Source organism: Muntiacus reevesi, chromosome 2, assembly GCF_963930625.1.
Source record: "Muntiacus reevesi chromosome 2, mMunRee1.1, whole genome shotgun sequence".
NCBI classification, from domain to species: domain Eukaryota; kingdom Metazoa; phylum Chordata; class Mammalia; order Artiodactyla; family Cervidae; genus Muntiacus; species Muntiacus reevesi.
The window spans coordinates 106,060,153-106,085,702 of NC_089250.1; the positions used below are offsets into that span (position 1 = coordinate 106,060,153).

The 25,550-nt window shown below is 46.9% G+C and overlaps 1 protein-coding gene across 2 annotated transcripts in view; it reads left to right on the forward strand.

The window, feature by feature from the left end:
- ADAMTS14 (ADAM metallopeptidase with thrombospondin type 1 motif 14) overlaps window positions 1-25,550 on the forward strand; it is a 92,909-nt gene that overhangs the window by 23,000 nt on the left and 44,359 nt on the right. For both annotated transcript variants that reach the window (XM_065919881.1, XM_065919880.1), the window contains exons 3-4: window positions 3,655-3,811; window positions 9,063-9,253. In XM_065919881.1, coding sequence (XP_065775953.1) covers window positions 3,655-3,811; window positions 9,063-9,253 — 348 coding nt within the window. The remainder of the gene's footprint in view (window positions 1-3,654; window positions 3,812-9,062; window positions 9,254-25,550) is intronic.

The following is a 25,550-nucleotide window of genomic DNA, read 5'->3' on the forward strand; positions in this document are numbered from 1 at the left end:
CCATAGCGCACCAGGCTCCTCTGTCCCTCACTGTCTCCCGGAGTTTGCTCAGATTTGTGTCCGTTGAGTCAGTGATGCTACCTAACTTATTACTAGCGATGGTAATAAGACTTCACAAAGGGCAGAATGCAGGGAAGTGTGTTCAGCTCAGTAAGACAGTAAGAGTGTCCCCGCAGAGAATAGGTTACATCTTGAGAGGGGGAGCTCTCTGTTACTAGAGGCATCCAGGAAAATATCAGAGGTCCCCTGACTAGGATGTTGAGGCCTGAGACTGGGGCAGACATGGTGATCTTGAAAGGGGGACATGAGCCGGAAGGGAGTGCCTTGTAGCCCAGCCCATTCTGTGTGCATCTTTTCTGTACCCTGCAACCCTCATGGAAGGCCCTGAGGTCTGGTGGCCATGGTGACTCAGCGGGTGGTGAGGCACAGGGCATGCCAGATTCTGAAGAATCCTCTGGGGCAGTGGGTTAACCAAGTTCCAGAGTAGGGGAGGCTACGGTGAAGTGACCCAGTGTGTGTGTGGGGGGGTATCACTGAATGGAGTCTTCTGCCCCCTGGTCTAGAGAACTCTTTTCTGCTAGAGGAGAGATATGATGGGCAGAGAGAGAGCAGCTGCGACCCTCGGTGAGCCTGGGTTTGTGTTAGTTTGGCCTGGATGAAGCACAGGTCATCTGACTTCTGCTTTAAGGGTCTCTTGCTTTGCCTAGTCCAGGGGGGTTCAGTGGGGTGGGAGCACTGGCCTCGGGGAATAGACGGGCATACAGAAGGTAGGATGGGATGGATGGGTGGGGGCCTTGGTGGACAGTCTCTCTTGGCAGCTGAGCTGCAGTAGCTTTGGGTGGAAAGCCCTGGGCCCTGCCGCCCTGTGTACCCTGGAAGACTGGCTTCCGTCAGGGGCTGTGCAGTGGCAGAGGCTCTTCGACTTGGCCATCAGTTATGCAGGGCTCCCCTGGTGGCTCAGATGGCAGAGTCCACCTGCAATGCAGGAGACCTGGGTTTGATCTCTGGGTCGGGAAGATCCCTTGGAGAAGGAATGGCTACTCAGTCCAGTATTCTTGCCTGGAGAATTCCATGGACAGAGGAGCTGGGCAGGCTACTGTCCATGGGGTCGCGTAGAGTCAGACACGACCGATTGACTAACACACTTTCTGTGCAGGTTTGGCATAGCCTCTGCCCATGAGCCTGAATGCCTCCCCAACCCCACACGGCTCTTCCTGCTCCTACATCTGCATCCAGGCCCCTTACCTGCTGTGTCCTTTCCAGCTCATGTGGGTTTCTTTTGCCACCCCATCAGTTTCTCCTTCTTTCACCATAATAATTACCCTCCCTCTGGCCATGGAGATCAAGCAAGAACTACCAATCCCAGGGTGACCGTGTGAGTCAGGCCAGACTGACCACAGGTCTCCTGGGCTGTACCAGATGTGACTGTGCAAGGAAAGCCTACTTGTCTCTGGGGTCAGAGCAGAGATGTACCTGTGAGAACATACCTTGTCTAGGGGAGTGAAGCTGATGCAGAGGAGCCGTGAGGAGGGTGCAGAGAGAGCCAAGGCACTGGGCCCCTCATTTCCAGTGCCTGCACCTGCCATGGTTTGTCCAGCGACCTACATGCTCCCCTTTGGTCCAAGAGGGTGCAAGCTGAATTTCTGCCCCTTACAACCATGAGCCTGGTGGGTCCCTGTCCATCAGGTACACCTCCCAGAGCACCAAGCCCAGCAGTTTGGCCATCTTCTGCTTCTCTGTGGTCTCCTTCGTCCAGATGAGGAACAACTCATAGCCAAAGGCTGGGCCTCATTGTCTGTTTTTCACTGCCCTGGGCACGTGGCAGGTACAGAAGTTAAAAAGAGAGAGCACTTTAAAAGAAAGGACACCTGCTTAATATAGAGTTTGACGTTGACATTTTAATAAGCAGACTGGAGCTTTTGCAGACAGTTGAGTGTCTCTTGATAAAGTGGCTACCTTGAGGAGCTCCAGACTTACTCCGGTAATGCTGCTAATTTCCCTAGAACATTTTTTGGCCTCCCGATTGGTGCAGAAGGCAGCTCTCTTGGTTTTGATCCAAAACGGTGTTGGCAGTTTCATGAAGGGACATCGCTGGGAAGGACAGGAGGAAGATGGGCTGCTCTGGGAGGTTCGATGTCGTGTGTGCGGGAAGCCTTGACGGGAGTTTACTAAGAAGCAAGCTCAAAACAGGCTGAGGTGGGAAAACTGGTGGAATTTAGTTGCGTAAAGTAATGACTGCTTTGAAAAGAGGCAGCTCCTATTCAAACAGGAAGGCCCAATAGATTTATAAAAATGGTTTCCTTCATTCCCTGTTTTGTGTTCACAGCTGCGTTCCCAGTGTCTGGCACAGGGCTGGTATGTAGTAGGCACTCCATAGGTGTTTGTTGAATGAGTGAAGGAATTCAACAAGTAAGTATTTATTAAGGATTGCCTCCTATTTTCCAGGCACCGTGGTGGGTGTCCCTCACTGCTTTATAGAGCTGACGTGTGCGTGGGGGCGGGAGACTGTATAGCTACACATGTATTCACACACATTTCGTTGTATGTTTCATTTACCCCTGTGAATATTGCCTTCGTTTGGGACCTAATAACATGTTGGCTGGGCTTGGCCAAGGTTATATTTTTATGTTTTTTTATTTCCAAAGTCAGCACTTGATATTTTTAAGGGACTATTTTGATGCAGGTGAAAAATCAGATTAAAACATCAAGCACACGCTCCTGGGGCACTGTCCTCGCTCGTTTAGTGTCAGCAAACACGAGCTGCACACACACATGCTTTAAATCTGAAATAACAGCACTCTTCGGTGGAATTGGGGTCCATTGCCCACCTTAGGGGGGCTTCCCAGGTGGCACTGATGGTAGAGAATCCGCCTGCCAATGCAGGAGACATAAAAGATGCAGGTTCAATCCCTGGGTCAGGAAGATCCCCTGGAAGAGGGCATGGCAACCCACTCCAGTATTCTTGCCTGGAGAATCCCATGGGCAGAGGAGCCTGGCGGGCTACAGTTCATGGGGTTGCAAAGAGTTGGACACGACTGAAGCGACTTAGCATGCACGTACCTTTGTTTAGAGGAAATGTTACGTGGAACCCCATGAGTGCACAGCACAGTAAAAGTGGATCTGTTATGGACACGATGGGAGGGAGGGAGGGAAGGAGAGAGTGGGACGAATGGAGAGAGTAGCGTGGAAACGTCTACACTACCATATGTAAAATAGATAGCCTGTGGAAATTTGCTCTATGACTCAGGGAACTCAAGCCAGGACTCTGTGACAACCTAGAGGGGTGAAATGGGGAGGGAGGTGGGCCGGAGGTTCAAGAGCGAGGGGACATGTGTATACCTATGGCTGATTCGTGTTGATGTGTGGCAGAAACCAGCACAATATTATAAGGCAAGTATCCTTCAATTAGAAATAAATCAGAGAAAAAGGAAAGTGGCTCTGCTCTGCTTGTGATGGGCATGCGGGCCTTTGCTTGGCGGCCTAACACCCTCTTCCCACTTCCCTGCTGGCATCTGAGGGTCCCCAAGCCTCTAGAGGAAGAGCCTGCTCTTGTGTGGTCACACTCATTTGCACACACATGCACACCTGCTCTGCTGTGTGTTCACATCTCTGCTCTCTCCCCCTTCCCCCCTACTTGCCGCACCCCTGGTTCAGGCCGGCCTCATCCGTACGGACAGCACCGACTACTTCATCGAGCCCTTTGAGCGCGGGCAGCAGGAGACGGAGGCCGGCGGGAGGAAGCACGTGGTGTACCGGCGGGAAGTTGTCAGGCAGCCGTGGACAGAGCCCCTTGGGGACCTTCACAATGAAGGTAGGCTGTGGTCTGGGGTGCCAGGTCTACCTCCCTCCACATCGCAGGGATGTTTTCAGGTAACTTCTAGCCTGGGCTTTTCAACTCCTGGCCTCAGTCTTCTCGTTGGTGTAATGGGTCTGGGCCACATAGATCTACTGTACCAGCAGGGAAATTGCCCTCCATTTTAGGGGCTACCACAGCAGGCTGGAGTAGGGGCTAGAAGAGCAACTTGAGCCCCCTGAACAGTGGTCCTTGAGTCTCGGAGCGGCTCATCGTAGCTTTGCAAGGCTATTCCTCTGCCAGGACAGAAGGTGGAATGACTGCAGTTAGCTTCTCCCCCTGGAAATCATCTCCACCCCTGGGAACCACAGGAAGGAGGTTCTTAGGGCACTCGTAGGGAGACTGCCTGGGGTCAGGCCACCAGAGTCAGCTCTGTGTCCAAAAGACCATTTAAAAATCCTGCCTCCAGGGACTTCCCTGTGGTCCAGCGACTGAGAATCTGCCTGCCAATGCAGGGGTCACGGATTCAATTGTTGGTCCAGGAAGATTGCACTAAGCCCATGTGCCCCAGCTACTAAAGCCTGCACACCCTAGAGGCTGTGCTGTCCAACAAGAGAAGCCACTGCAATGAGAAGCCTGTGCACCACATCTAGAGAGTAGCCCCCACTTGCTGCAACTAGACGAAGGTCCATGAGCAGCAACAAAGACCCAGTGCAGCCAAAAATAAGTGAATAAATAATTTTTTAAAAAAACAGCTTAAATGTGAAAAAAATATCCTACCTCCAGTATTGTTTACTATGTGACCTTAAGCAAGTTACTTAACATCTCTGAACCTGTTTTTCTAATCTATAAAGTGGGATGGTCATTGCTAATGCTGAGGTTTTATGTGTTATAATGTTATAAATGTTGTAATGTAGAACTCCCAGCATGGAGCTTGGTGTGCGGTAGGTGTTTGATGAATGGTTGCTCTTGGTAAGGCCTTGTTTCTAAGGTAACTGCTGCCGTGTTGGGGTGAGAGTCTCTGAGAGGGACCCCTATGTAGCCGGTGAGCAGCACCGGAGCCTGCCCACCAGCAGTATGCAGGACCCATGGTTGAGCCAGTGAAGTGGTGAATGCGTTGTGTACTGGTCCTAGGCCTGTGCCAACTTCATAGTCCAACTGAGCTTTGTCTCAAAGCCCCTTTGGTCATGAGGACATGCGTGGATTCCACCCTCATTCCTGGGTGGAATCTGGCCATGAGTGACACGCCCTCCTGCCTGGGCCCTGGCAGAGTTGGGCCCAGCGTGAAGGAATGCCTGGAAACCAGCTGTCCCCACGTACAGTGCGTCCTTTGAAGCCTCGGCTGCTCTCCCCATGTTGCTCTTAAGTGATGCCACACGTGTGTTATGATGGGGGAGGGCTCTGCAGTTATGTTATGATGGGGGGGGGGGGGGTTGGACAGAGCCTCGGGTGGCTGGGCAGGGTTTCAGTGGCTCGGTGGTGACCCGCACTGTTATCTCCACCACTGCTGGAGGGAATGATGAGTCTCCCTTGGGCTCTGTTTTATCTGAGGCCAGCTCTGAATCTAAAGACCACAAATCCTCCCCTTTGAGAGAGACCTTGGGGAAGTCCTGCTGCAGGGCTGTGAGCCTGGAACCAGCCCCACAGCCGGCCAGCGTGCTCAGCGACTGATGAGCGTGATGACGTCACGTGATGAGACTGGTGGCATCAGCGTGATGAGCTCTGGGTGGGGTTCACGCCTTGAGCGCTGCTCTGTCCCCCCTCGTCGGGTTGCCTGGCTCTGCCTCCTGTGGGCAGCGTTGTGCCCTGGGCCCATCTGGGTTCTTCCTTAGAAAGACAAGTGTGACAGGGAACTGTCTTGAAAACCTGTGACTCACTCTGTTATTTTAAGGCGAGCAGTGGGTCTGAGCCTGGTATGTGAAGTTCTTTTGAGTGTGCCTGTCTCCACTTAACATTCTTGGTTAAAATGAAAGGTTTGACCTCGAAGGCTGTGCCCTGGATGTTCCCATGCTCCCTCAACCCACAGTCCTGCTCTGTAGCCCTCTTCCCACCATCTAGGTCACTGGAACCTGGGTGCTTGTGTGCCTGTAGCCAGAATTCTGGCTCCTTGGCTGGAGTTCGGGGCTACCAAACACCAGGACAGTTCATCCCCTCAAGGGCAGCCTGCCAGCCTGGGGCTTAAGGCTGCTGTTGCTGCCTTTTTTTAATTGAGAGAAAATCCATTTTAATGTATACAATTCAGTTTTTTTTTTTTAAACTATATTCACAGTTTTGTGGGATCACCATTATTGTGAACACTATCACAATTACATCCCACATTAATGGGATCACCATCACCATTATCTAATCCTAGAACATTTCCATCACTCCTGTAAAAATACCACATACTGATGAATCAGCTGTCACTCCCATTTTCCCCTTCTCAACTCCCTAGCAACCACTAATCGACCTTCTCTCTCTAGAGCTTTGTCTCTTTTGGACATCCCCTACAGATGGAATCGTACAGTCCGTGGCCTTTTGTGACTGGCTTTCTGTCACTGAGTAAGTAAGGTCAGTCTCTGCTGGTGCGTGTCTTAGTACTTCACTCCTTTTCATGGCAGAGTAATATTCCACCCCATAGAGAGACTACATTTTGTCTATCTGTTCATCTGTTGGTGGACATTTGGGTTGTTTTCATTTGGTGGCTATTATGATAATGCTACCGTGAACATTCATGTACAAATTTTCATGCGAACATATGTTTTCCATTGTTTTCAGTATATACGTAAGATGCTATAAAGATGTAGGTCCTATGGTAATACTGTGTTTAACTTTTGGGGGAACTGCCAAACTGTTTTCCAAAACCGTTGCACCATTTTACATTTTCTTGAGGCTTCTTGGGTGGGCTCATTGAATGTTTCTGGTGACCTGCTGCCCCCACCCTTCCCGCTTTGAGAATTTCCTACATGTGGCCTGAAGGATGAGAGACACATAGAAGAGGGTGTGAATGGATCATCTCCAAGGTCTGTGGCTGATGTCAGCAGGCCCTCCCCAGTGCCTCTCATGGTTTTTTGAGACAGAAATCTGGGTGGACCCTGTTAGGGTGTGATAATGGGGAGGGGCAGGCCTGGGTTTACTTTCCGGATGTTTGCCATGAACTTGCTGTGTGACCTGAGATGAGTCAGGTGACCTCTCTGAGCCTGTCTTTAACAGACCTGGCAAAGAGAGCTGTGAGGAGTCGAGTTCCCCTTTTCCCTTGCAGTGCTGAAACCTCCAGGCACTGCTCATGTGTTGGGAGTGGCTATTATGATTCAACTCACTCCGTGGAGAGAGCCTTTGGCCTTCCTCCTCCCGTCCTGGGGGTCTCTTCCCCTCTCCCCCAGGAATTTGTCTCTGGGCTGCTGCGCTCACTGTTGGGCTCAGGTTGCAGGGCCCCTGGGAGCTCTGGTGCAGTGTTATCTACAAACAGAGAGGCACTGACCTGAGGGGCAGTGAGGGTGGACGCTGGCCCAAGCCCTGCTCACAAACCGGTGCATTGCTCAGAGGGCCAGCTGCCCATTTCTGCTCTCTCCTCTAGGCACAGTGGCCATACATTCCCCAACTCTTAAATCTAGGGCATGGCAGATTCCTTTGCATGGCAATTGCCACTAACCAAAGGGAAAATAGAAACAGCGTGAGCACTGTGATTTCTTTTTGCTCCACACTCAGCCTTCAGTCCCTGGAGTACCCATGTGCATGGAGGCTCAGAAGCAGAACTTGGGTGCCCATCGAGTCATCCCTGAGGGTTACCACACTGTGGACGGTAGCTCCTTACCCTCACTCACAATGGGTCCTGCAGTTGCATCTCCCTCTTCTCGGAACCCTCTGGTCCCCATGCTGCAGCAGGTCTCCTGCTCCCGCTCCGGCCGGCTCAGGCTCAGGCTCAGGTGTGCCCTTCTCCAGAAGCCTCTCCCAGCTCCCCAGTCCTGGTTTGGGTCTCGGTGTGGAAGACTGCCCTAGTCAGCCCTCCTGTCTAGTAAGTATGGGGCCCCTTCGGCAGCCACATCTCTGGATATGTACTGGGACTGTAGTGATGGCATCTTTACAGCCTCAACCCCATCTTGCAGGCAGAGGGGTTTTCAAATAACTGTTGGATAAATGAATATTCTTAGAAATCAGTGCACAAGAATCAGAGCCTCAGGGTGGGATGGCAGGAAAGTCATTAAGACATTTGCAGCTATTTTGAGAGACCCTTGCCTCCTATCCTGCTTCCAAAGCTTCCCCTATGCTGTCCTCATGTACTCCTCACTCCACTGCCCCAACGAATGTTGCTCCAGTCCTTATTCGGGCTATGGTGTACATGACTGATAACTGCTTGAGATGTTACCTTTCTAAATAGCCATATGTTTCAAAGCATGACCTTTTGATTCAGATAGACCTGGACATGCTTTGAGCCTTAACTTGTTTACTTGTATAATGGAGTCAATAATCTGACAGAGTTGTCTTTAAGGACTGGATTGGATTCGATTAGGAGTCAGCCAACTAAGGTCCATGAGCTAAAGGAGGCCTACCACTTGTTTTTGTAAATAAAGTTTTATTGAAACACAGAGACACTCACTTGTTTATATATTGTCTGTAGTTGCTTTTATATTTCAGTAGTCAAATTGAAGAGCTGAAACGGACCAGATGAACCACAAACCCTAAAATGTTTACTATCTGATCCTTTACAGAAAAGGTTTGACAGCTCCTAGATTACGTCATACAAGTTAATAAATGCTGGTTAAATAAATAACCTTAGCTAAAAGGTCAAAGCTGTGATGGGGAAATTTGGAGTTGCTGGCAATGATTGAGAGGGATTTGAGGGGCATGGGTCATCCTCCAGGGGTCCCTAAAATGCCTTCCATAGGCCGTGGTAATATCACAAAACATTTTTTCCTGTATTATGATGTTTCTACCCACTGCCATCTTTGATTTTTACAGCAAGCATGCCTGGCAGGAGATCAAGGATTATTCCTTCCCATGTCACAGGAGGGGAGGGGAGCGCAGAGAGGTGGAGGGGCTTGGGCTGGGATGTGACAGGGAGATAGAACTGAGCGGGAACTGGAGCCAGGGCCAGTTCTCACCCCTCCGCTCCTCACTGCCTCAGAGATTTGCCACATCCTCACGTCAGGGGGAGGGCTCATGCCCACCCATTACCTGGCCTGGCACAAACCCTCATGCTGTCAGAGGCAGGGGTCGCTCAGCGGGCGGCATCATGGTGACAGTTTCTCACGTGGATTTGAACTGCCGTTTCTTCCCGTCCCGGTTCCAGCTTTTGGCCTGGGCGACCTTCCCAACCTGCTCGGCCTGGTGGGGGACCGGCTGGGAGAAGCAGAGCGGAAGCGGCGACACGCCACGCCGGGCAGCTACAGCATCGAGGTGCTGCTGGTGGTGGACGACTCGGTGGTGCGCTTCCACGGCAAGGAGCACGTGCAGAACTACGTCCTCACCCTCATGAATATCGTGAGTGTGCCCAAGGCCCAGGGCTGGGTGCTGGGGCTGGGGTGGGGGCCGCTGGTTTGGTGGCGCTGGTTTTCCGGGTGGGCTCAGGGAAGTCACTGCCTGCTCCCCCGTCCAGCTGAACAGTTTCCATGTTAAGATGAGCCTGAGCTGGCCTGGTGTCCATCCTGGACCTTGGCCTGGTGTCAGCTGCATGTGACTGTGCTGAGGTACCTACAGGCAAACTGGAGCTTGTGGTCAGTGGTTTCTGGCTTGGACATATTCAGAGCCTGGGTCAGGTGAGGCCAGGGGTCCCACTTGTCTTAGAGTTGAAGGGATTTCCCTGAGATTCATCATCTGGGGAAAATGCCCAATCCTAGGCTGTAGAGACTGGCCACTGGGCTGTCGATGTGTTAGCAGAGATCCCAGCCCCCCAGTGTGTGGCCCTGGGTGTTCACAGAGATCAGGCAGGCAGGGAAAATGAGGGTTCTGGGTAAATTTTGAGACAGGTGAAGCAGAGAGGCCATGCACTGTCCACAGTGAGTGGTTACTGCTCAGCTTTTGCCAGAGGTGCTCATGCAGAGATGCAGGGCTCTTGTCATGGATAGGCCAGCTTTTTGTTTTTTGTTTTTTTTAAAGAAAAGTCAGAAATGCAGATAGTTTTTTTTTAAACTTTTTATATGGAAAATTTAAATTGTGATATCTAAGTGAAACTCCGAATTTTTAAAATGCTAAAATAAAAATGCTGTGAATGCTGAATGAAACCTATCTACATGTCACATTTGGCCTCTGGGCTACAGATTGGCAGCTCTGACCTAAAGGTGCAGAGATGAGGGAGACCAGAAAGGAAGGGAGGTGGAAAACATCAGAGGTGGGCTCTGCACGGGTTCTCTTCTGACAAGAGGCCTTTGTCGGAAGTGCCTGTGGCTGTGGCTCTGGGAGGAGGGAACCAGTCTAGTTGCAAGTGGGGCCAACAGTGGACATTGATGATAATGTGACTTTCATGAGGGGAGTGATAACACATCTCTGGGAATGGAACAGTTGATGAGCAGAAGTGTCAACCCCACGGTCATGCCAATCCTCGGGCAACATTTATAGCAAAATAAAATAGCATGATGCTGCGTGTGCTGTCTGGTGTCCATAATCCAACCACACGGGAGGTGAGGTAGCTGCTGGGAGGGCATGTGGCCAGCCCTTTGTTAGCTGTGTGACCTCAGGCAAGGGACCTGTATCCTTCCGACTCTGTAACTTACAAATGATGCAATACAAACTCGAACTAGACTAAGGAAAACAGGGCTAAACATATGGGCCAGGTTGTGGGAGAACAGGATGGAACTGTTTTAAGTGTAATTGGTACTAGAGGCCTACATGGACTCTTCAAGTCCTCTTCTCTGTCTGACATTCTAATTCTCTTGACGAACTTCTCAAAAAGACAGATTCTGGCTATGAGCATTATGAAGCTGACTTTTTTTTCCTCCAATTTTTAAAAATCGTGGTTAATTTGCAATGTTGTGTTAATGTTATTATATGGCAAACTGATTCAATTACACACATATATATATACACACACATTATTTTTTAAATATTCTTTTCCATCATGGTTTATCATAGGATATTGAATATAGTTCTCTGTGCTCTACTGTAGGCCTCGTTGTTTGTCCATCCTGTATATGAACGCTTACATCTGCTAACCCCGACCTCCCACTCCATCTCGCCCTCAACTCTACCCTTTGGCAACCCCTAGTCTGTCCTCTATGTCTGTGATTCTCTTTCTGTTTCATAGATAGCTTTGTTTGTGTCATATTTTACATTCTACGTATGAATCAGTATCATATTTTACATTCCATATATAAGTGATATCATATGATATTTGTCTTTCTCTTTCTTGTATGGTAATCTCTAGTTGCATGTTGCTGCAAAGGCATTATTTCTTTCTTTTTATGGCTGAGTAATATTCCATTCTACATATTTATCACATTATCTTTATCCCTTCATCTGTTGATGAATATTTAGTTTGTTTCCATGTCTTGGCTCTTGTGAATCGTGCTGCTATGAACATAGAGGTATATGTATCTTTTTGAATTATACTGATAGTTTTGTCTGGATATATGCCTAGGAGTGGGATTGCTGGATCACATGGTAATTCTGTTTTTAGTTTTCTGAGGAACCTCCCTACTGTTCTCCACAGTGGCTGCACCAACTTACATTCCTACCAACAGTGTAGGAGGGTTTCCTTTTCTCCACACCCTTCCCAGCATTTGTCATTTGCTGACTTTTTAATGATGTGTGAGGTGGTACCTCACTGTAGTTTTGATTTGCTTTTCTCTAATAATTAGCAATGTTGAGGATCTTTTCAGTGAGGCTGATTCTTACTGCTATAGCTCCCTGACCAGAGACAGAAGAAGTTTCCCCTTGAGTTCTCAGGCAAAAGTTCCTGGAGCAGGACTCTGAAATTCAAGTCACACGACCACTCTTTGGGCCAATCACTATATGTTGGAGAAGGAGACAGAGTTTCCCAAAGGACAAGAGGGACTGGACACAGGCATGGGCCCTGAAGAAATTGTTCTGAGCTCACCAGGCACCCCAATCGGTGTCCGTTATAATAGTATTTAATCCCTGAAAGCCTCCATTTTTCATAATATTGTCTGCTCTTGGGTTGACTGTGTATAAAGTCTTTAGCACACCCTCGGCACTCAGGGAGTCCTCAAGCAGTGTGTTCTGCATTCTTATAGCTGTATTGTTTTTGTGAGTGTGTGTGGTTCTTTGTCTAAGTCTCTGAAGGTGGAGTCCTTGAGGGTGAGAACTTTGACTTAGACTTTTTTTGAACCCCCAAGAGCACACAGCATGGGTATTTAGTCCAACACCTGATAGGTGATCAGTAAATGTAGAAGTGAATGGTGTCTATGGGAGAAGCACGGAGCCAGCATGGGAAAAGGGGGAAACAGTATACTTCTGTCTGCAATGCCTCTGTTAAGAAAAGGGCAAGGGTAGAGATCAGCTCCAATTACAGGAGCCCCAGGGGGGGGAGGAGTGCCAGGAAGCCTGCCCCTTGCCACTTCTTTGTTTGAATACTAATCCTGTTATTCCTGGGGACTGGGATTTGATCCCTGGATTCCCTGGAGAAGGAAATAGGTAGCTCTCCAGTGTTCTTACCTGGAGAATCCCATGGACTGAGGAGCCGCGGCTACAGTTCATAGGGCCACAAAAAGCTGGACATGACTGAGCGAATAACACACATACACACAGCCTGTGGTTTGCAGCTCAGAGAGCAGAGGCTACCACTTGTGCCCTTTGAGAAAGAGAGGGAGGGTAACTATGTATATGAACACACCCACCTCACTGGAGCACTTGACCACCCACCCAGACTCTATAAATTGCTAGTCTGACCTAAGACCACACAGCTGAATACTAATCCCATTAGTCAGAGAGCCAAGTTGGCCCCTGGAGCCAGCAGGTGGAGAACAGGAGTGGGGGAGAGGGAGTGGGGAAGAGGCCAGGGGAGCGCTTAGGAAGCCCTCAGTGTTAGGACCCTCCGTCCTGGATCCTGAAGACCCCAGAAGTATGAATGGGCTCTATTCACAGCCCCAGAGTTTGCTAAAAGATAATTTTCAGAAAAAAAGCAAAATCATGACTTTCATACAAAAATAAAAACGGGTGTCATGTGAAAGATTTTCAGTTCAGTTCAGTCACTCAGTCATGCCTGACTCTTTGTGACCCCATGGACTGCAGCACACCAGGCTTCCCTGTCCATCACCAGCTCCCAGAGCTTGCTCAAACCCATACCCATTGAGTCAGTGATGCCATCCAACCATCCCATCCTCTGTCATTCCCTTCTCCTCCCACCTTCAATCTTTCCCAGCATTAGGGTCTTTTCAAATGAGTCAGTTCTTTGCCAAAGTGTTGGTGGCCAAAGTATTGGAGTTTCATCTTCAGCATCGGTCCTTCCAATGAATATTCAGAACTGATTTCCTTTAGGATAGACTGATTGGATCTCCTTGCAGTTCAAGGGACTTTCAAGAGTCTTCTCCAACACCACAGTTCAAAAGCATCAATTCTTTGGCTCTCAGCTTTCTTTGCAGTCCAACTCTCACATCCATACATGACTACTAGAAAAACCATAGCTTTGACTAGACGGACTTTTGTCGGCAAAGTAATGTCTCTGCTTTTTAATATGCTGTCTAGGCTTGTCATAGCTTTTCTTCCAAGGAGCAAACATCTTTTAATTTCAGGGCTACAGTCACCATCTGCAGTGATTTTGGAGCCCCCCAAAATAAAGTCTGTCACTGTTTCCATTATTTCCCCATCTATTTGCCTTGAAGTGATGGGACCAGATGCCATGATCTTCATTTCTGAATGTTGAGTTTTAAGCTAACTTTTTCACTCTCCTTCACTTTCATCAAGAGGCTCTTTAGTTCTTCTTCACTTTCTGCCATAAGGGTGGTGTCATCTGCATATCTGAGGTTATTGATATTTATCTCAGCAATCTGGATTCCAGCTTGTGCTTCATCTAGCCTGGCATTTCACATGGTGTACTCTGCATAGAAGTTAAATAAGCAGGGTGACAATATACAACCTTGAGGTACTCCTTTCCTAATTTGGAAGGAGATCCAGCCAGTTAATCCTAAAGGAAATCAGTTCTGAATATTCATTGGAAGGACCGATGCTGAAGCTGAAACTCCAATACTTTGGCCACCAACACTTTGGCAAAGAACTGACTCATTTGAAAAGACCCTAATGCTGGGAAAGATTGAAGGTGGGAGGAGAAGGGGACAACAGAGGATGATATGGTTGGATGGCATCACTGACTCAATGGGTATGGGTTTGAGCAAGGTCTGGGAGTTGGTGTTGAACAGACAAGTGGACTTTAGGAGAACAAGTAGGAAATAAGAAAGTTTGTGATGATACATGTTTATTCAGGTGCAAGTGATCTTTCTTTTTTTTTTTTTTATGGCCATGAAATTCTCCTGGGGAGAAGATTTATAGTAGCTCATTTTCTCGGGAATTACTGCTTTGTCAAAGGAGGGAATTTCTTTATATATATATAAAATTTATTTTTTTATTGAAGGATAATTGCTTTACAGAATTTTGTTGTTTTCTGTCAAACCTCATCATGAATTAGCCATAGTTATACATATATCCCCTCCCTTTTGAAACTCCCTCCCATCTCCCTCCCGGGAATTTCTGAGATGCTTTATTTCTGCATCTGTTGAATCTCAAGTGTCTTCAGCTTAAAATAATATTTATACCAACTCTGAGTTCTGAGTGGTTCCCCACCCAGGCCAGGAGTGGGACCCTGGGAGCGACCCCAGGAAGTGAGTGATTGGATGTGTGTGTGTCCTGGAGGGACCATGGCCAGTTCGTGAGGTCCCTGCTTGGGTGGAAACTCACATGTTGTAGGTTCTGTACCACTGTGTGCCCTTGGGAAGGCCCCCACCAGACACATGGGCACTGAAGACCCTGCAGGGGGGCCTGCCATGGAGCCTCTTCCCATGGTCTCGGTTCTGTGTCTTCTCAGAGGTTCTGGAGTGCTGTTGGGAGGCTGGTTCCTTGCTCACTGCTGCCTTGCCCTTGTGGGAATGGGAACAGAGGGGTGCAGCTTACTGCAGGGGCTCCTTCCTCTCGGGAGAGAGGCTGAGGGCACTGAGATGGACCTCGCCTAAGGAGCTGCTGCCTTGCAGACCTTCAGCTGCTACAGGGGGAAAGCGAAGTTTGGGGTTCTGACTTTCCTGGGGGACAGCAGCCAGCCAGCCAGAATCCCACCTGTGACCATGAGTGGAGGGGCCCAGACAACCTCTCCCTCCCAGGAGACCAGGCAGCTCATCCTGTCCATTGTGTGGAAACTTGTATTTGGCTGGAATCCTTGAAGTCCCGCTTCCTTTTAGGATTTCGTGAAGCCGGGAAAAGAGGGGTGTCCCTTTGCCCTTCCCTCACGGCACCTGTCTGCCTGTGACTATTTCTGATCCTGGTTTCCAGGGCCAGGGCTGGCCTGGCGGGATCAGAGAGAAGAGATCTGGTTCTCAGGGTGGATGGTGCTAACCCAGGGAGGAGGGGCAGAGCCCTCTGTGGAACTCAGAATGATCTGATCAGACCCCAGTCACTGCGGCTCTCAGAGGCTTCTTGCCTCTCACTTTTCTTTTGTGTCAACCTGGGGATGTACCATAAATATTCATAGAGCTTCAGATGTTGGGCAACGACTCCTTCTCAGCCCTCCCTCACATGCTGTTGTGCCCTGGATGGACTTGGCTTTCTCTGTGCCTCAGTTTACCCATCCGTATAGAGGATGTTTCCTTAAGGCTTCTTAAATCTCAGAGCGAGGGATCATGTTTTAAAAACTTTTATTAGAATATAGTTGACTTACGATGTTGTGTTAGTTTCAGGTGTCCAGCATAGTGATTCAGTTATTTGTTGTTGTTTAGTCACTGAGTTGTGTCCGACTCTTTTGTGACCCCATGGATTGTAGTCTGCCAGGCTCCTCGGTCCATGGGATTTCTCAGGCAAGAGTACTGGAGTGGGCTGCCATTTCCTTCTCCGGGGGGATCTTCCTGACCCAAGGATCAAATCCTTGTCTCCAGTATTGGCAGGTGGATTCTTTACCACTGAGCCACTTGGGAAGCTCCCAATATACTCGCTCTTTTTCAGGTTCTTTTCCTATATAGCTTATTACAGAATATTGAGTAGAGTTCCATGTGCTATACAGTAGGTCCTTGTTGGTTATCTATTTTATTTGATAATAAAGTATGTTTGTTTAATTCCAAGTTCCTAATTTATCCCTCCCTAGCACCTGATGTTTCCCCTTTGGTAACCATAAATTTGTTTTCAAAATCTGTGAGTCTGTTCCTATTTTGTAAGTAAGTTCATGTATATCATTTTTTAATTAGATTTGACATATGAGTGATATCATGTGATATTTTCTCTATATTTTCTTTTTCTGTCTGACCTTGTATGATAATCCCTAGGTCCATCCATGTTGCTGCAGATAGCATTATTTCATTCTTTTTTGTGACTGAGTCATATTCCATTGTATATATTTACCACATCTTTATCTATTTCTCTGTTGATGGACATCTAGGTTGCTTCCATGTCTTGGCTGTTGTAGGTAGTGCTGCAGTGAACATTGAGGTGCATATCTTTTTTTTTTCCATTTATTTTTATTAGTTGGAGGCTAATTACTTTACAATAGTGTAGTGATTTTTGCTATACATTGACATGAATCAGCCATGGATTGCATGTATCTTTTTGAATTATGATTTTCTTTGGATATATACCCAAGAGTGGGATGGCTGGGTCATATGATAGTTCTATTTTTAGTTTTTTATGGAACCTCCATACTGTTCTCCATAGTGGTTATATAAAATTACATTCCTACCCTCTCCAGCATTTATTGTTTATAGACTTTTTGATAATGGCCATTCTGACCTGTGTGAGGTGATAACACCTTGTAGTTTTGATTTGTATTTCTCTGATAATTAGTGATGATGTGACATCTTTTCATGTGCTTTTTTGGCGATCTTTATGTCTTCTTTGGAGAAATATCTATGTATATATTTTGGCCATACCACGGGGCTTGTGGGATCTTAGTTCTCTGACCAGGGAGGGAACCCTTGTCCCTTAAGTGGAAGCATGTAGTCCTAACTACTGGACCACCAGGGAATTCCTTTCTTGTTGTTGTTTAGTCACTTGGTCATGTCTGACTCTTTGTGACCCCATGGACTGCAGCACGCCAGGTTTCCCTATCCTGCCATCTCCTATAGTCTGCTCAGGCTCATGTCTATTGAGTCAGTGATGCCATTCAACCGTCTTGTCCTCTGTTGTCCCTTCCTCCTCCTGTGTTCAGTCTTTCCCAGGGTCAGGATCTTTTCCAATCAGCACTTCACATCAGGTGGCCCAAGTATTGGAGCTTCAGCTTCAGCATCAGTCCTTCCAATGAGTATTCAGGGTTGATCTCCTTTAGGATGGACTGGTTTGATGTCCTTGCAGTCCAAGGGACTCTCAAGAGTCTTCTCCAGCACCACCATTCAGAAGCATCTATTCTTTGGTGCTCAGCCTTCTTTATGGTCCAACTCTCACATCTGTACATGACTCCTGGAAAAACCACAGCTTTGACTATGTGGATCTTTGTCAACAAAGTGATGTCTCTGCTTTTCCTGAGAGATGTCTACTTAGATCTTCTGCCCATTAGAGCTGCCCACATAGAGCTGCATGTGCTGTTTGTGTACTTTGGAGATTAATCTCTTGTCAGTTGCTGTGTTTGCAAATATTTTCTCCCATTCTGGGTGTTATCTTTTCACTTTGTTTATGTTTTCCTTTGCTGTGCAAAAGCTTTTAAATTTAATTAGGTCCCATTTGTTTATTTTTACTTTCATTTCTATAGAAGGTGGATCAAAAAAGATACTGATGTGATTTATGTCAAAGAATGTTTCCCCCATGTTTTCCACTTAAGAGTTTTATAGTGTCTGGCCTTACATTTAGGTCTTTGATCCATTTTGAATTTATATGTATGGTATTAGAGAATGTTCTAATTTTATTCTTTTACATGTAGCTGTCTGGTTTTCTTAGCACTGCTTATTGGATAGACTGTCTTTTCTCCATTGTGTATTCTTGCCTTCTTAATTGACCACAAATGCGTGGGTTTTCTAGCCTGTTCCATTGATCTATATTTCTCTTTTTGTGCCAGTACCATACTGTTTTGATTACTGTAGCTTTGTAGTATAGTCTGAAGTCAAGGAGCCTGATTTCTTCCAGCTCTGTTTTTCTTTCTTAAGATTTGTTTGACTAAGGGAACCACTTGAAATGTAAGGGGCAGTTTTCAGCATTTAGTGAGCATCTACATAGTGTGTAGACAGTACACACATAGTGTGTACATAGTATTACATATGGACTCCTGTTCTAGGGGACCTTTGAGGGCAATGCAGAAGGAGATGGTGTCCCTGTGGACTTCTGGAAACAGGAAGACTTTCTGGAGGCATTTGGTGCTGAGCCAGCCTTGGCAGGGAGAGGTCTGGTAAGGTGAAGAGTGTACAGGCCAAGAATGGTGGCAGCAGTGTGAAGGGGAGGTGGCAAATGCCTGCAGAGAACTCTCGGGAGGGTAGCTATGGCAGGATGGTCCATCAGGCAGTAACATGGACTCTCAGATGGAGAGAATGCAAGAAGAATAGTGCCTGATGGTGGCACACAGGTGGATATATGACAGGGGCACATGGATGCCAGAGGCCAGCTGAGGCTGTGATGGGGCAGCAGAAGGAACCAGGACTCCAGGACTCCAAGCTATTGTGAGTATCTCAAATATCACAGTGTCATTCCTGTTCCTATCGCATGTCAGATGCAGGGCTGAGGACTTGACGGGCAGTCTCCTTGAATCCTCACTGATGCCTTATGCAAGTGATGTTCTGCAAGTCTCAGAAGCCAAGTGACAAATGGTAATGCTGGGATTCAGACTCTTCACTGTCTGATTCCAAAGTTAGCTCTTTCATTCCACTGCTGCTGAGGCAGGACTTGAGGTGGGAGGGTTGCTGGACTTCCAGCCCTGGAGGTGGGAAGCATGCTGCCCCTTTGCAGAAGGAGCCACTTCCTGAGATGGGTCTCCCTGGCAGGGTCGGGATCATGAGCTTCACCGTGAGACGTTCTTGATCTTGACTGTGGCCAGACTGGCTGGTGCTGTCAGGTACCCTCTCATTGCCTGGGGTGATGCACCGAATCCTCTCTGGGATGAAGAATCATGTGGATATGAGTTTCAGAGATCCTCCTCAGGCCCGGAACCAGAGCAGCGGGAGGTGAGAAGGCAGAGAGGCCCTTTCATCAGTCCTCCCCAAGCCAGTCTGTGGCTGGACCCCTCTTGGCATCCCCCCTGTCTGGGTGGTAGGCCCCCTGCCCACCTCGATCCTTACCTGGCCCACTCGGATGATACTACAAAGATGCAGAGCACCAAGGCCTCTCAGATGCCCTACTTGGAGAAGCTTGGCACCTCTTCTAGATCTTGGAGGTTTGGCTGTCAGACCTAGACCTTGGTGCCTCACCCGGGAGCACGGCTTTCTGTTGTCACTAACTATGTTAGATATTCATCGTACCAGCTGGTTCAGAACAGCACAAAGACCTCTTTCCTGCTGACAGAGTGTTGCTCTGCCAGACCTCTTCCCTTCAGGGATATGTGAGTAGCTCAAGCTCCCTGCTCACTGGGAGGATGCAAATCCCCTTCCTCCCTCACTTTATGTCTTTCCTCTTCTTTTGTCTCTCCCCAAGGAGCTTTCCCAGTGCTTGGATGGCACTCAGAGACCACTCCCCCAAAAAAGCAAAAATTCATTCACTTTAAGGTAGTGGTTCTTGACTGGAGGCAATTTTGCTCCCCAGGGGACACTTGGGAGGGTTTGGAGAAATGTTTCTGGTGTCACAGCTGGAGCAGGTGGGGTGTTCCTGGCATCTAATGGGAGGGGCTTGGGGATGCTGCCAAACACCCTCCAGTGCACAAGATGCCCCACAGGAGAGAACCATCAGCATCAGAGTGACCTTAGTGACCACGTGTGAACCGCCCCCTGCCCCCTCACCCTACAGTATAAATCCAGAGTTCCCTGATGGTCCAGTGGTTAGGAATTACACTTTCACTGCTGAGGACCTGGGTTTGATCTCTGGTCAGGGAGTTAAGATCCCATAAGCCATGTGATGCAAGCAAAAAAACAGGGTGGGGAGGCGGATTATGATCTCCAGTTGCCCCACACAAGAAGTCTACTGGGTAAAGAACAGTGTTCCCCACAGGCCCAGTGCTGTAACTTCTGGCAGGCACTCCTGGTAGGAGAGACGTAATGAAGAGGACTGCTCCTGTGTGACGAGAGCCTGACAGCTCACCAAAGGCTCTTGTGTCCAGCTTCTCCTTTGCAGGTATGGGACACTCTGGAGGCCAGACTCCTGAAACCCTGATTCTGGGGTGATCTCCTAGGCTGCTTGTCAGCCCCCAAAGTGGGAGGTAGCCATTTAAAACTAAATAGCAGATGCTGTTGGTTGAGCCCATGCTGTGTGCCAGGCGCTGCTGTAACACTTGACTTCTGCCCCGCCCTCTGTCCTCAGGCCTCCACACACTCAGAGTGTGTGTCTTTCCAGGCCCCCTCACGGCCCCTCTTCACTCACAGGCAGTCCAACCAGGGCCATAATGGCCCCTGCATTTTGGAATAAGTCATGGGAGAGAAATGCTGAGTATTGTGGACTCGTAACAGGGGCTCTGTTGGGCTGGGAGGCCAGGCCCTAGGCACTCTGGAATCAGCCTGCACAAACAGCCTAGGCATGAAGTGGCCTGAGTGGCTGGGTCCAGGAGGTGCTGGGAACCCGGGGACAGTAGCACCTGAAGAGGTGTGCTGTTTAGAAGGTAGCTTAAAGCGCAGGCTTGTAGTCCACACCAGCCTGTGATCGTGAACTTGTGGGGTGGGGATAGAGAAGCTGAGAAAGGAACAGGAGATTGAGCACCCTCTTCCCACCTCCCAGAGAGCAGCCTCACCTCTAAGATCTCACTGGTGACCTCGAAGGCAGGGCCTGCCAACATGGCTTATGAGTCAGCGTGACTCCCTAGTGAGGTCTCATTGCTAGCCCAGGGCACAGCAGGGCCCAGCTCTGGCTCCTGAGTGAGTCAGCGTCTGAGGGCTGGGGGAGAACAGGGACCTCAGGCTGCGGGCAGCAGTGTGTCACTGGCATACATACACGTGTATGCATACAAGCACATGTACAATACAAGTGTTTACACACGTGCATGTACATGTGCCCACGTCTATGTGTGTGACACGAATGCATGCACATGTGCACACACAGATGAATTTAGACATCTGTGTAAACACATGCCTGTTACCATTTTGATGAAATCAAACACCCCATCAATTGTCAGATGCTCTGTTATTTTATGAGCTTGAGGAAGAGGAAAAATACTACTAATTAAATTCTGATATAATGCTTTCTTGGGTTTCCTAGGTGGCTCAGATAGTAAAGAATCTACCTGCAATGCGGAAGACTTGGGTTCGATCCCTGACTTGGGAAGATCCCCTGGAGAAGGGCATGGAAACCTACTCCAATATTATTGTCTGGAGATTTCCATGGACAGAGGAGCCTGGTGGGCTACAGTCCATGGGGTCGCAAAGTCAGACACTACTGAGCAACTATCACACCCCACACTGACACAATACTTTCTTATCACTTAGCATTTGTATTTGTACTTATTGTAAGAGCTCTTTATTTAGCCTAGTTTAGGCTTAGATTTTGATCATATATTACTCATTTTTTTATAATTTGAGTATTTATCTGGCTGTACTGTGTCCTCATTGTGGCACTGAGCCCATCTATCTTCATATGGCACATGGGATCTTGTGGCATAAACTATGGGAACTCTTAGTTGCAGCATGTGGGATCTACTTCCCTGACCAGAGATTGAATCCGACCCCCTGTATTGGGATCATGGAATCTTAGCCACTGGACCACCGGGGAAGTCCCCTTGATCATACATTACTCTTGTACATACATAGATGTGACAATATGGGGAAGTAAAGTATTCTCATAGTTTCCTCACATTTAGAGTATTACTTGTCTAAGTCACTTTCAGTGTAGGGTCATCAAAATCTGTGCTTTTCAGCACAGTATTGTCCCCTGTGCCATCAGGAGCACGAGTGATGAGGGAGAAGCACTCCACTCTTCCTCTGAAATGTCATCCAAGGCACCAACACCCATTCTTCAAGCTTCCACATGGTGTTTTCTTTTTTAATTTAAATTATTTATTTTAATTAGAAGCTAATTACAATATTGTAGTGGCTTTTGCCATACATCGACACGAATCAGTCATGGGTGTACATGTGTCCCCCATCCTGAACCCCCCTTCCACCTCCCTCCCAATCCCATCCCTCAGGGTCGACTACAGTGCACCAGCCCTGAGCACCCTGTCTCATGCATCGAACGTGGACTGGCAATCTATTTCACATATGGTAATATACATGTTTCAATGCTATTCTCTCAAATCATCCCACCCTCACCTTCTCCCACAGAGTCCAAAAGTCTGTTCTTTATCTCTGTATCTCTTCTGCTGTCTCGCATATAAGGTAATCATTACCGTCTTTCTAAATTCCATATATATGCATTAATATACTGTATTGGTATTTTTCTTTCTGATTTACTTCACTCTGTTTCATCCACCTCATTAGAAGTAATTCAAATGTGTTCTTTTTAATAGCTGAGTATTATTCCATTGTGTATATGTACCACAGCTTTCTTACCATTCATCTGCTGATGGACATCTAGGTTGCTTCCATATCCTAACTATTGGAAACAGTGCTATGATGAACATTGGGGTACACATGTCTCTTTCAATTCTGGTTTCCTTGGTGTGTATGCCCAGCGGTGGGATTGCTGGGTCATATGGCAGTTTGATTTCCAGTTTTTTAAGGAATCTCCACACTGTTCTCAATAGTGGCTGTACTAGTTTGCATCCCCACCAACAGTATAAGAGGGTTCTCTTTTCTCTGCATCCTCCCTAGCATTTATTGTTTGTAGACTTTTTGATAGTAGCCATTCTGACCAGTGTGAGATGGTACCTCATTGTGGTTTTGATTTGCATTTCTCTGAAAATGAGTGATGTTGAGCATCTTTTCATGTGTTTGTTAGCCATCTGTATGTCATCTTTGGGGAAATCTCTGTTTAGTTCTTTGGCCCATTTTTTTGTTTGGGTCGTTTATTTTTCTGGTATTGAGCTGCAGGAATTGCGTGTATATTTTTGAGATTAATTCTTTGTCAGTTACTTCATTTGCTATTATTTTCTCCCATTCTGAAGGCTGTCTTTTCACCTTGCTTATAGTTTCCTTCGTTGTGCAAAAGCTTTTAAGTTTAATTAGGTCCCATTTGTTTCTTTCTGGTTTTATTTCCATTACTCTGGGAGGCGGGTCATAGAGGATCCTGCTGTGATTTATATCAGAGAGTGTTCACCCTATTTGTCCTCTAGGAATTTTATAGTTTCTGGTCTTACATTTAGATCTTTAATCCATTTAGAGTTTATTTTTGTGTATGGTGTTAGAAAGTGTTCTAGTTTCATTCTTTTATAAGTGGTTGACCAGTTTTCCCAGCACCATTTGTTAAAGAGATTGTCTTTTCTCCATTATGCATTATTGCCTCTTTTGTAAAAGATAAGGTATCTATAGGTGTGTGGATTTATCTGGCTTCCCAGGTGAATTCTACCAAAAACTTAGAGAAGAGCTAACACCTATCCTCCTCAAACTCTTCCAGAAAATTGCAGAGGAAGGTAAACTGCCAAACTCATTCTATGAGTCCACCATCACCCTAATACCAAAAGCAGACAAAGATGCCACAAAAAAAGAAAACTATAGGACAGTATCACTGATGAACATAGATGCAAAAATCCTCAACAAAATTCTAGCAAACAGAATCCAACAACATATGAAAAAGATCATACATCATGACCAAGTGGGCTTTATCCCAGGGATGTAAGGATTCTTCAATATTCACAAATCAATCAATGTGATACACCACATTAACAAATTGAAAGATAAAAACCATAAGATTATCTCACTAGATGCAGAGAAAGCCTTTGACAAAATTCAACGTCGATTTATGATAAAAAGCCTCCAGAAAGCAGGCATAGAAGGATCATACCTCAGCATAATAAAAGTCATATATGAAAAACCCACAGCAAACATTATCCTCAATGGTGAAAAAATTAAGGCGTTTCCTCTAAAGTCAGGAACAAGACAAGGGTGCCCACTCTCACTGCTACTATTCAACATAGTTTTGGAAGTTTTAGCCACAGCAATCAGAGAAGAAAAAGAAATAAAAGGAATCCAGATTGGAAAAGAAGAAGTAAAACTCTCACGGTTTGCAGATGACATGATCCTCTACATAGAAAACCCTAAAGACACCACCAGAAAATTACTAGAGCTGATCAATGAATATAGTAAACTTACAGGATATAAAATTAACACACAGAAATCCCTTGCATTCCTATACACTAACAATGAGAAAACAGAAAGAGAAATTAAGGAAACAATTCCATTCACCATTGCAATGAAAAGAATAAAATACTTAGGAATAAATCTACCTAAAGAAACAGAAGACCTTTATATAGAAAACTATAAAACACTGATGAAAGAAATCAGAGATGACACAAATGTCATCAGAGATGAAGAAATCAGAGATGGAGAAATATATCATGCTTATGGATTGGAAGAATCAATATAGTGAAAATGAGTATACTATCCAAAAAATCTATAGATTCAATGCAATCTCTATCAAGCTACCAACAGTATTTTTCACAGAACTAGAACAAATAATCTCACAATTTGTATGGAAATACAAAAAATGTCAAATATTCAAAGCAATCTTGAGAAAGAAGAATGGAACTGGAGAAATCAACCTGCCTGACTTCAGACTATACTACAAGGCTATAGTCATCAAGACAGTATGGTACTGGCACAAAGACAGAAATATAGATCAATGGAACAGAATAGAAAGCCCAGAGATAAATCCACATGGTGTTTTCTTGATCCTACTGGAAGGTGGCAGTGCAGGTTTTCAGACAACTATGGTTTGCATACTTTCCTCAGATAGTCCCTGAACAGTTCATTATGAAATGTCAATGAATTGCAGTATACTATGAAGACATCGGGAATGACAAGAGACTCTTGCTAGAACAGGCAGTAGCAATATACCAGAACTGCCACTTGGCCTTCTACAGCTATAAACAGGGAGGACAAGCATCCCAGCCTCATGAGATGCAGCCTGCATTGAAGCGCCTTGTCTGCAGTTACCACATGCCCTTTTGCTAGAAAGGTTAGAGCTTGAGGGACAGTAGAGCTGGCCCCAGGGCCCAGGATTGAGAAAGGGCCAGAAGTGTTGTTGTCGCTGTTCCCCTGCCTTTAAGCAATGCTGTTTGCATCTCCTCAGGTTCAGAGGCACTGAGGGGCCCGGGTAGGCACATGACTGGCCTTGAATTTCAACTGTGGTTGCTACAGTTGTGTGTTGTCTATAGTTGCTGTCCTAGACAAGTGCCTCCATCACTTTGGGCTTGCTTTTCTAGCCATGAGAACATGGATAACATACCTTGTTCCTTGGAGCTCCTTGGAGGAATGGCTGACTCTAGAATTAGGGCCGGGAATACCCGAGATGAGCATCTTGTAATACCAGAAAGTAAGGAAGTACCCCTCAAGACCCCCAAGCCAAAAATGATAGGCATGTGTTAAAAGGACAGGAGCCAAGTGAAAGAGCTCCTGACGGCTAAAGCTGGGACAATTCCAGCAATAAAATAAACAATGAGGTGTTGAATTATAACCCAGAGTATCAAATAAATATCCACAAG